At 37.5% G+C, this 11,403-nt stretch overlaps 1 protein-coding gene across 1 annotated transcript; it reads left to right on the forward strand.

The window, feature by feature from the left end:
• Positions 1 to 2,498: 2,498 nt before the first annotated feature.
• Positions 2,499 to 6,381, forward strand: LOC130050155 (39S ribosomal protein L10, mitochondrial-like). Its single transcript, XM_056149270.1, has 5 exons — positions 2,499 to 2,635; positions 3,392 to 3,594; positions 3,943 to 4,118; positions 4,952 to 5,097; positions 6,096 to 6,381. The coding sequence occupies exons 1-5, from the start codon at positions 2,563 to 2,565 to the stop codon at positions 6,311 to 6,313; spliced, it is 816 nt and encodes a 271-aa protein (XP_056005245.1). The 5' UTR covers positions 2,499 to 2,562; the 3' UTR covers positions 6,314 to 6,381.
• Positions 6,382 to 11,403: the final 5,022 nt, after the last annotated feature.

An 11,403-nucleotide genomic window follows, 5' to 3' on the forward strand; every position in this document is an offset into this window, starting at 1 on the left:
TTGTTTTTTTTTTATGTGAATTTGAACTTTTCCGGCCCAGTGGTTCTTGAAAAGATTTTCCCTACTATATATTCGCATGTAAATCTTTGATTCACTATCGTGGCCCCAACCTACCCCCGGGGGCAATGGTTTTAACAAACTTGAATCTGCACTGCGCCAAGAAGCTTATTGTAAATTCAATTTTTCTGACCCAGTGGTTCTTGAAAAGATTTCCCTTATATATTCGCATGTAAAACTTTGACCCCCTATTGTGGCCCCATCCTACCCCTGTGGCAATAATTTTAACAAACTTGAATCTGCATCATGCCTGGGAAGCGTTCATGTAAATTTGAACTTTTCTGGCCCAGTGATTCTAGAAGATTTCTAAAGATTTTCCCTATATATCTCCATTTACAATTTGATCCCCTATTGTAGCCCCACCCTACCTCTGGGGGTCATGATTTAAACAAACTTGAATCTGCAATATGTCAGGAGACTTCCTTGTAAATTTCAGCTTTTCTGGTCCAGTGGTTCTTGAGAAGTTTTTATGAAAAGGGAGCAGAGAATTGTCCGGAAAATTACAGACCGGCTTCTCTTACCCCCGCGGTATACAATATTGTTTGCAGCAACATCGTGCATCCCCTATACATTCACCGCATCCTCACAGATGTCCAGCCTTGTTTTAGGATACGTCGTCCCTGTGAGACCTAACTTGTCATCATTCTCCAGGACTTGTCAAACCACAGATTGATTGTACATTGTTTATTAACGTCCTACTCGAGATTTTCACTCATATGGAGACGTCACCATTGCCGGGGAAGGGCTGCAAAATTTAGGCCTATGCTCGGCGCTTATGGCCTTTGAACAGGGAAGGTTCTTTATCCTGCCACACCTGCTGTGACACGGGACCTCGGTTTTTGTGGTCTCATCCAAAGGACCGCCCCATTTAGTTGCCTCTCACGACAAGCAAGAGGTACTGAGGTCTTATTCTAACCCGGATAAAAGTGATATTCGACATGAAGTTAATGATTTGAAATTTAGAGGACAAGCAGTGTATTTTCAACGTTCATTGGTTGAGGAGTGTCCGGAGAGAACAAGCATCATGTAACGCTGAACCATCTCCAGTGGAGGAGCCTTGAGAAGCGGAGGACACGTGTAAGCGAAAGCTACAATGATGTTTAGGATATTGAATAACATCCTGGGCATACGGACAGCCGCACTGCATTAAACTGCATGACAGACTGGATTTATCCTTTTTACCTGCACAGGGATCAGGGATCTGTTGGCACGTTGCATGTAAAAATTGAAAATACATCTTATGGTGAAATGCATTTTAAAAAACGGAAAAAGAATATAATTATCACATTTATTAGAAAATGAACTCGTTGTTACGGGAAAATTAAGTCATAGCCAGTACTGAAATCTTCCCCGTTATCACGATATCTTACTATTTCTTTTAATCAAGGGATCGTTTCTTGCAATAATATTTTTCGAAATAACGAGATTATCATCTCGTAACATTCTATAAGATCCAAAGTCCATCACCGGCTGGGAAATCGCCCATGAGGTGCGCATGGGGACAGAGACACGGCCAATGAGGTCCGCCTCGTTACAGTCGGAGACTCGGCCCATGAGGTCCGCCTGGGGACAGAGACTCGGCCCATGAGGTCCGCCTAGGAACAGAGAACCATGGACAGAGACTCAGTCTACACAAGTAGCCGGCGAAATGCAGGGAAATATTTGCCTAGTAGGAATATGCATCCCCTGTCGACCGGTCATACCTGCCGTGAGCCCTTTATACCTTGATCAGGTGAATGTTGTACGTAATACGTAGTCAAAATCAGTATGTAAAGAACAATCTAACATATGAAACACGAAAAATAATATTCAACTTAGTGATAGCCTGTATTTGAAATTAGATCATTAACGATTACAGAAAAATCCTGACTTTAAACGGCCGAGATTGTTGAAACGTACCCCTGTAACATCAAGTTACTTGTCAGTAGCCCGTCTCGATTTAGAAATTGATCATATGAAAATCATGCTCTCGCGTATCGAATCAGTTGAGAGACATAAACACCATATGCAGGCGATAATGGAATATTGCTACACATTTAAGGGAAAACCGAAGTCATCCCGTTTGTCATATTTTAGTTATGTTTTAGTTTGTCATTTTAAATATCTACATGTATTTAAATGAGTTATCTCGAGTTCACAGAGATATACTAAATCGACATGATAAATAAAAATTAGTATTATCAATCGATAAAATGTGGTCAATATAGAATAGAATTAATTAATTTCCAAATTAAGGCCTCATGGAACTCAATCTAATTAAAATTAGATCCTTTGATCCGCTCATCTACTATCGCTACACAAGCTTGTGTAGCGATAGTAGATGAGCGGATCAAAGGATCTAATTTTAATTAGATTGCATGGAACTTGACATCTAGCCAAATGCCACAACATGAGATATCTCCATTGTGTTTCTGTACCCCATGTATACCATAGATCGCCTATACAGTCTACTCGCAGAGAAAACAAAAGTTGGAATATTAATGGGACCGAATCTTCCGTGGGCGAATGTGCAAAGAGGCGAAAACGCTTGCAACCGTTTTAAAGATGGCTGCATTGGTGAAGCGGATTTCGCCACCAGGTACGAAAATTGAGAGCTTACTGCTATATAAACGTGTTTGAATTAAATATCTACGGTAAAATAAAAAAATCTTTACAGGATTTAATTGAGCAGTACCAAATGGAATTGAAAATAAGATTAAGATATTCTGATTAGATGCAGAGGACACTAGGCCTACCCTGTTGTAGGAAAATAGTACCATACAGTGGATGTTTTAAGCCATTATACTTTGACATTGATTTATCCACGGACATACACTTTTGAAATATATTATTGCCCTCCTAGAGAAAGCACTTGTTCGGTTTAAAAAAAATATATTTGTCTCCCACAGATACTTTTAGTAAGTATAAACAATGAAGGAAATTCGGATTGGTACATTTAAGAGTAACCGGACCTCATATATTACTATGATCATGATGACCTTGCAACAAAACATATTTACTTACGATTCATATAAACATACAATCATGTAGGCTTTGATCTCTGTTCTATAAAATCAACAAAACATTTTTTATTAAAAGTGGGTTAGTTGGTTGTTTTACGTCCGGTCGAGAATTTTTCACTGTCATATTGAGACGTCACCAGTTCCTCAAATCTAGACCCAATGCTTAGCTCTCTGGGCCATGGCAGTGAGGGTTCTTTAGCATGCTAATTCCTGCCGTGATACGGGACCTCCGATTTTAATGTCATATCCGAAAGATGTGTGATTATCAATATTATATCAATTGAATTAATTAATTAAATATTACATGTTTTTGTTTTTTAAAAAAAATGCAGGTTGGCTTCATTTCAAGAACTGGCTCTTGGTAAGCACCCGTGACATTCAGAAAGGCAACTTCAAAAGAAGGAAGACAAAACTTTCATCAAAACGTATATTTGAACTCGTAACAGAGGACATCTTGATTGTTCCACCCAAACCACCAAAGGATGTGTCCTGTTCCAAGTATAAAAAAATAAACGGAATGTATGACGAGGAAGTGGTAAGAGTTCAGTCTATTCTCTGTGGAAATTTAATCCCCTTCTCTCTCTGATTCCAATTCTCTCTCTCTCTCTCTGTCTCTCTGATTCCAATTCTCTCTGTCTCTCTGATTCCAATTCTCTCTCTCTCTCTCTGTCTCTCTGATTCCAATTCTCTCTGTCTCTCTGATTCCAATTCTCTCTCTCTCTGTCTCTCTGATTCCAATTCTCTCTCTCTCTCTGTCTCTCTGATTCCAATTCTCTCTCTCTCTCTCAGATGCTCCCTCCCAAAATAGAATAATGAATATGCATGGCACATGTATTATAGTTATGCATTATTGTTAATTGCTAAATATTTTACTGTCTTGCAGTCTAATCCATATTTTGAGTTTCGGAACAAACTCTGCCAAGACTTTTTAGCAAGGGATGAGAATTTCTTCATCTGTCACAGAAACCCTGTTACAGCAAAGACGATATATGAATATAAGCTTACGATGAAAGAGAAAGGTTTTCGTCTGCATTTTGGAATGACCAACAATCTGTTGAGGTAATTTATGTACTTTGACTTACAGCTCATCACTGTAGTATCATGTGAGTATATCATTCGTTTATGTATGGAGTCTGGTCTTTGGCATCTTCACAAGTTGTGGGTTATTGATTCGTTACCTTACACTACTTAACTTGTGAAGTCAGTACAAGGTAACCAATCAGTGTTGTAATATCATACCCAAGCCTTTATTAACTGCACCATCTTATCTGGAAAGCTCAGTTTGGAGACTGCAGTCTCATATTCACCTTCAATTCCCAACACAGAGAGCTCAGTTAGGAAGCCACAGCTCTCAAAATGGAGACCTCGGATAGTACAACTCGTCAAGGAGAGCTCAGCTTGGAAGCCACAGCTCAATCTGGAAACCACAGCTTTCATCAAGGAGAGCACAGCTTGGAAACCACAGCTCTCATCAAGTAGAGCTCAGCTTGGAAACCACAGCTCTCATCAAGTAGAGCTCAGCTTGGAAACCACAGCTCTCATCAAGGAGAGGTCAACTTGGAAACCTCAGTTCAGTTAGGAAACCACAGCTTTGATCAAGGAGAGCTCAGCTTGGAAACCACATCTCTCATCAAGGAGAGCTCAGTTTGAAAACCACAACTCTCAGCATGGAACTCAGTTTGAATACTGGTCTCCTCACTCACAGCTTTCAAAATATATGGCTAGGACAGACACTGTGTTTTCATGGATTCAATATTATTGTGTGAAAAAAAAAAACCTGATTGTATTATTGCTAAATATAAGACTAAAATAGTGCTTTCATCAATTCCTGTAGCTCTCCACTAAATTTGTACTGCGTACTACATGTATTATTCACATTGTGTTTTTCACAGGAAGAATATACCCGGCACTAAGTTTGAAGCACTGGCTCCTTACCTTGCATCTCACAACGTTCTGATCACGAGTCGGAATCCTGAGGAAGCAGACTTCAGAAAGTTGCCAGCAGTCCTCAGAAAAATGCCAGAGTTCATCTTATTAGGTAATATTTACATTTTCAACATTTTTGCCTTAAAGTTTGATAATCTTTACAAATTTGAATGACAGCCATGTCCTTATGATGAATGCACTGTACAGATGAGAGCAATGTGTGCATGAATCTTGGTAAATATCAAGGATTTATAAAGGTTCCTTTAACTACTGGTAAAGGGTACTTTCTTTCCCCTTTTAAGATAAAAATGAGTATTTCCTCTTTTTGATACAGGAAAAACATTTCCCTTCAATGGTAGAAAACTCCTAAATTGGAAAATTTCCTTACAAAACACTGTATAGAAAAAATTATAAGAAAAATCTCGTTTTACATATTTTACTGTCATTTTCTATTATCATTGTAATCCAGTAATATAGATATCAGTAACCCGTCAGTTTATACATTGTGATGTGAGAAGGATTGCTCCCGACATTCGTCCTGGGAACATTTTTAAAAAATTTTCTTAGATTTGAAATGGGTAGTAATATTTAAAAGCTTGATAAAACTCTGAATATAGTATGTCTATCTTGACAGCTGGGAATTCGAACAGAAATGAAAGTAGAATGTAAATATAAAAAATAAATTTTTTTTGGAAAGTACATGAGGGTATGAAACTGCAACTCCTCACACCAGCATGCTTTTGGTGAGGCACTAACGTGCATCATGAAGTATGCAGGTGTGAAACATCACAGTTCATACCCTCATGTGTTTTCAAAAACAGAATTCTTTTCTTTAATAAACAGTCGTGTATTTGACCGATCATTTCAGAATTCCATGTGACAGCCAATTTGAAGGGAAGTGTGTAAATCATAGCTTGAAACATTACATTGTTTCTCAATAAAATTGAATGGACTGTGCATTTGTGAGGCATGGGTAACAGGATACTCGCTCATCATTTAGAAAAATATTAATTGGGGTATCATCTCTTGTTCATTTCTGAATAAAATTGCCAAAAAATACTCATGTTAGAAACTGGATATTTAAAAAATGTATTTTTTTTTCAATTGCAGGTGGCTATATTGATGGGATATTATTATCAAGAGAGGGCATAACACAATATACAAAACTCCCAGACAAAGAAATTAGTCACAGTGAAACAGCCGGTATATTGAGTCTTGTGGCTGGTGGAAAAACATCATCTTTATTGTACTCTCATGCACAAACTCTTGGTGTCAATCTAAAGCAGTATGAAAAACAGTTACGTGGGGACGAGGAGAATGATTCATGATAATGTCTTGTTGTTTACTTAGGTGATGTTGGAGGTTATTTTTATTAAAAGAAGAAAACCTACAGACATTGATGTTTTGTATGTGCAGTTAAAACTAAAGCCGTTAACACAAATTACGTGTATTTTATGGGGGGGGGGGGGGGGGGGGGGGGGGGGGGAGTAGCATAGTGTTGTCAACTCATTCAGGTTGTTGGGAGATAGGAGTTTCATGGATTGATTGAAACTTTCCTGAATAATACTCTGCATACAAATCTTTAGTGTCCAGTGGTTTCAGGGCAAAATGTTTTTAGAAGTTCAAAGTCATTGACATGGACGTTATGAAAAGATTCATCTTAAATTCACAGTTACGTTGTGTTTTAATTTGACAACAGGAGGTACCTTTATCCAACAGGTGTTGGATAATGCTCTAGGTCACTCAATGGGGTTGAATAACACTATAGTTTACTTCATGGGTGTTGAATGACGTTATAGTTTACTCAGCATGTGTTGGATAATGCTATAGTTACTCAATGGGTTGAATAATACTATAGTTTTAATAATAGGTGTTGGATAATGCTATAGTTCACTCAGTTTGTGTTGGATAACAGTATAGTTTACTTAGTTTGTGTTGGATAACGATATAGTTTATATGGTGGGTGTTGGATAATGCTATAGTTTACTTAGTGTGTGTTGGATAACACTCTAGTTTACTCAATGGGTGTTTGATAATGCTATAGTTTACTCGGTGTGTTTGATAATGCTATAGTTTACTTGGTGGGTGTTTGATAATACTTTAGTTTACTCAGTGGGTGTTTGATAATGCTGTAGTTTACTCGGTGGGTATTTGATAATGCTAGTTTACTCGGTGTGTGTTTGATAATGCTGTAGTTTACTCGGTGGGTATTTGATAATGCTAGTTTACTCGGTGTGTGTTTGATAATGCTGTAGTTTACTCGGTGGGTGTTTGATAATGCTGTAGTTTACTCGGTGTGTGTTTGATAATGCTGTAGTTTACTCGGTGTGTGTTTGATAATGCTGTAGTTTACTCGGTGTGTGTTTGATAATGCTGTAGTTTACTTGGTGTGTTTGATAATACTTTAGTTTACTCGGTGTGTGTTTGATAATGCTGTAGTTTACTCGGTGGGTGTTTGATAATGCTATAGTTTACTCGGTGTGTGTTTGATAATGCTGTAGTTTACTCAGTGGGTATTTGATAATGCTATAGTTTACTCGGTGGGTGTTTGATAATGCTGTAGTTTACTCGGTGGGTGTTTGATAATGCTATAGTTTACTCGGTGTGTGTTTGATAATGCTATAGTTTACTCGGTGGGTGTTTGATAATGCTATAGTTTACTCGGTGTGTTTGATAATGCTATAGTTTACTCAGTGTTTGATAATGCTATAGTTTACTCGGTGTGTTTGATAATGCTGTAGTTTACTCGGTGGGTGTTTGATAATGCTATAGTTTACTCAGTGGGTGTTTGATAATGCTATAGTTTACTCAGTGGGTGTTTGATAATGATTTAGTTTACTCGGTGGGTGTTTGATAATGCTATAGTTTGCTTGGTGTGTGTTTGATAATGCTATAGTTTACTCGGTGTGTTTGATAATGCTGTAGTTTACTCGGTGGGTGTTTGATAATGCTATAGTTTACTCAGTGGGTGTTTGATAATGCTATAGTTTACTCAGTGGGTGTTTGATAATGCTATAGTTTACTCGGTGTGTGTTTGATAATGCTGCAGTTTACTCGGTGGGTGTTTGATAATGCTGTAGTTTACTCGGTGTGTGTTTGATAATGCTGTAGTTTACTCGGTGGGTGTTTGATAATGCTATAGTTTACTAGGTGTGTGTTTGATAATGCTGTAGTTTACTCGGTGGGTGTTTGATAATGCTATAGTTTACTCGGTGTGTGTTTGATAATGCTGTAGTTTACTCGGTGGGTATTTGATAATGCTAGTTTACTCGGTGTGTGTTTGATAATGCTGTAGTTTACTCGGTGTGTGTTTGATAATGCTGTAGTTTACTCGGTGGGTGTTTGATAATGCTATAGTTTACTCGGTGTGTGTTTGATAATGCTGTAGTTTACTCGGTGGGTGTTTGATAATGCTATAGTTTACTCGGTGTGTGTTTGATAATGCTGTAGTTTACTCGGTGGGTATTTGATAATGCTAGTTTACTCAGTGTTTGATAATGCTATAGTTTACTCGGTGTGTGTTTGATAATGCTGTAGTTTACTCGGTGTGTGTTTGATAATGCTATAGTTTACTCGGTGTGTGTTTGATAATGCTATAGTTTACTCGGTGTGTGTTTGATAATGCTGTAGTTTACTCGGTGGGTATTTGATAATGCTATAGTTTACTCAGTGTTTGATAATGCTATAGTTTACTCGGTGTGTGTTTGATAATGCTGTAGTTTACTCGGTGTGTGTTTGATAATGCTGTAGTTTACTCGGTGTGTGTTTGATAATGCTATAGTTTACTCAGTGTTTGATAATGCTATAGTTTACTCGGTGTGTGTTTGATAATGCTGTAGTTTACTCGGTGGGTGTTTGATAATGCTGTAGTTTACTCGGTGTGTGTTTGATAATGCTGTAGTTTACTCGGTGGGTGTTTGATAATGCTATAGTTTATTCAGTGAGTGTTTGATAATGCTATAGTTTATTCAGTGAGTGTTTGATAATGCTATAGTTTACTCAGTGGGTGTTTGATAATGCTTTAGTTTACTCGGTGTGTGTTTGATAATGCTATAGTTTATTCAGTGAGTGTTTGATAATGCTATAGTTTACTCAGTGGGTGTTTGATAATGCTATAGTTTACTCGGTGTGTGTTTGATAATGCTGTAGTTTACTCGGTGTGTGTTTGATAATGCTGTAGTTTACTCGGTGGGTGTTTGATAATGCTGTAGTTTACTCGGTGTGTGTTTGATAATGCTATAGTTTACTCAGTGTTTGATAATGCTATAGTTTACTCGGTGTGTGTTTGATAATGCTGTAGTTTACTCGGTGGGTGTTTGATAATGCTGTAGTTTACTCGGTGTGTGTTTGATAATGCTGTAGTTTACTCGGTGGGTGTTTGATAATGCTATAGTTTATTCAGTGAGTGTTTGATAATGCTATAGTTTACTCAGTGGGTGTTTGATAATGCTTTAGTTTACTCGGTGTGTGTTTGATAATGCTATAGTTTACTCGGTGTGTGTTTGATAATGCTGTAGTTTACTCGGTGGGTATTTGATAATGCTATAGTTTACTCAGTGTTTGATAATGCTATAGTTTACTCGGTGTGTGTTTGATAATGCTGTAGTTTACTCGGTGGGTGTTTGATAATGCTGTAGTTTACTCGGTGTGTGTTTGATAATGCTGTAGTTTACTCGGTGGGTGTTTGATAATGCTATAGTTTATTCAGTGAGTGTTTGATAATGCTATAGTTTATTCAGTGAGTGTTTGATAATGCTATAGTTTACTCAGTGGGTGTTTGATAATGCTATAGTTTACTCGGTGTGTGTTTGATAATGCTGTAGTTTACTCGGTGTGTGTTTGATAATGCTGTAGTTTACTCGGTGTGTGTTTGATAATGCTGTAGTTTACTCGGTGTGTGTTTGATAATGCTATAGTTTACTCAGTGTTTGATAATGCTATAGTTTACTCGGTGTGTGTTTGATAATGCTGTAGTTTACTCGGTGGGTGTTTGATAATGCTGTAGTTTACTCGGTGTGTGTTTGATAATGCTGTAGTTTACTCGGTGGGTGTTTGATAATGCTATAGTTTATTCAGTGAGTGTTTGATGCTATAGTTTACTCAGTGGGTGTTTGATAATGCTTTAGTTTACTCGGTGTGTGTTTGATAATGCTGTAGTTTACTCAGTGTTTGATAATGCTATAGTTTATTCAGTGAGTGTTTGATAATGCTATAGTTTACTCAGTGGGTGTTTGATAATGCTTTAGTTTACTCGGTGTGTGTTTGATAATGCTGTAGTTTACTCGGTGTGTGTTTGATAATGCTGTAGTTTACTCGGTGGGTGTTTGATAATGCTATAGTTTACTCAGTGGGTGTTTGATAATGCTATAGTTTACTCAGTGTTTGATAATGCTATAGTTTACTCGGTGTGTTTGATAATGCTATAGTTTACTTGGTGGGTGTTTGATAACGCTATAGTTTACTTGGTGGGTGTTGGATAATGCTATAGTTTACTCAGTGTTTGATAATGCTATAGTTTACTCGGTGGGTGTTGGATAACACTATAGTTTACTTGGCGTATGTTGGATAATGCTATAGTTTACTCAGTTTTCGTTGGATAATGGTATAGTTTACTCAGTTTGTGTTGGATAATGCTATAGTTTACTCAGTTTGTGTTTGATAATTCTATTGTTTACTCAGCGGGTGTTGGATAATGCTATAGTTTATTTGATAGTTGATATACACTAAAATGTATGAGATAATATGTGGTTGTATGAGATACTGCATTATCATGTCACAATCATTGTTAAAGGAGCTGTCATAAAGATGTAAGCTCCTTGTGCAGGTTTGTGAACAGTATTGTGTTTAACTGAATTTTACCCTTGGGGTCTAACCCATGGCCATAAATTTCACTGTAACGGGGAGATTGCAATGGACCAGACCGGGATTCAAACCCGGGCCCCCCGAATCTCTAGTCAGGTGCTCTACCAATTGAGCTATCTGGCCACCACCGATCGAATCCTATAGTGACCTTGACCTTTAGCTCCCAAATCGATAGAGTTCTGTATGTGAAGTATCAAATCAATCTAGCTAAAAATGTGGACTGTAGTGTTTCTACAAGGTAAGTGTTACACACACACACACACAAGAATGGTCCATTTATAATATCCCCTCTTGTAAGGAATTGTGAGGAGACAAGTTTGCAAATTAACTACAATTTACGTTTTGGGAATTATATTTCTTACTAGCTGATATTCAAACTTGGTTATCAAAGGTGAAATATCTTCAATGGAAAAATTGGAAAGGGGGTGAAATTGTCAGTGACAAAGATTGCTATGCAGCCCTATGTGTCGTCAAGGATACAGAGGGTAAATAAGTACAGATGTGAAATAGGTATGTTAAAAGGGATTCCTTTGAAATCAATGACAAGAAATTTAAG

The sequence above is a fragment of the Ostrea edulis genome, chromosome 9, assembly GCF_947568905.1.
Source record: "Ostrea edulis chromosome 9, xbOstEdul1.1, whole genome shotgun sequence".
NCBI classification, from domain to species: domain Eukaryota; kingdom Metazoa; phylum Mollusca; class Bivalvia; order Ostreida; family Ostreidae; genus Ostrea; species Ostrea edulis.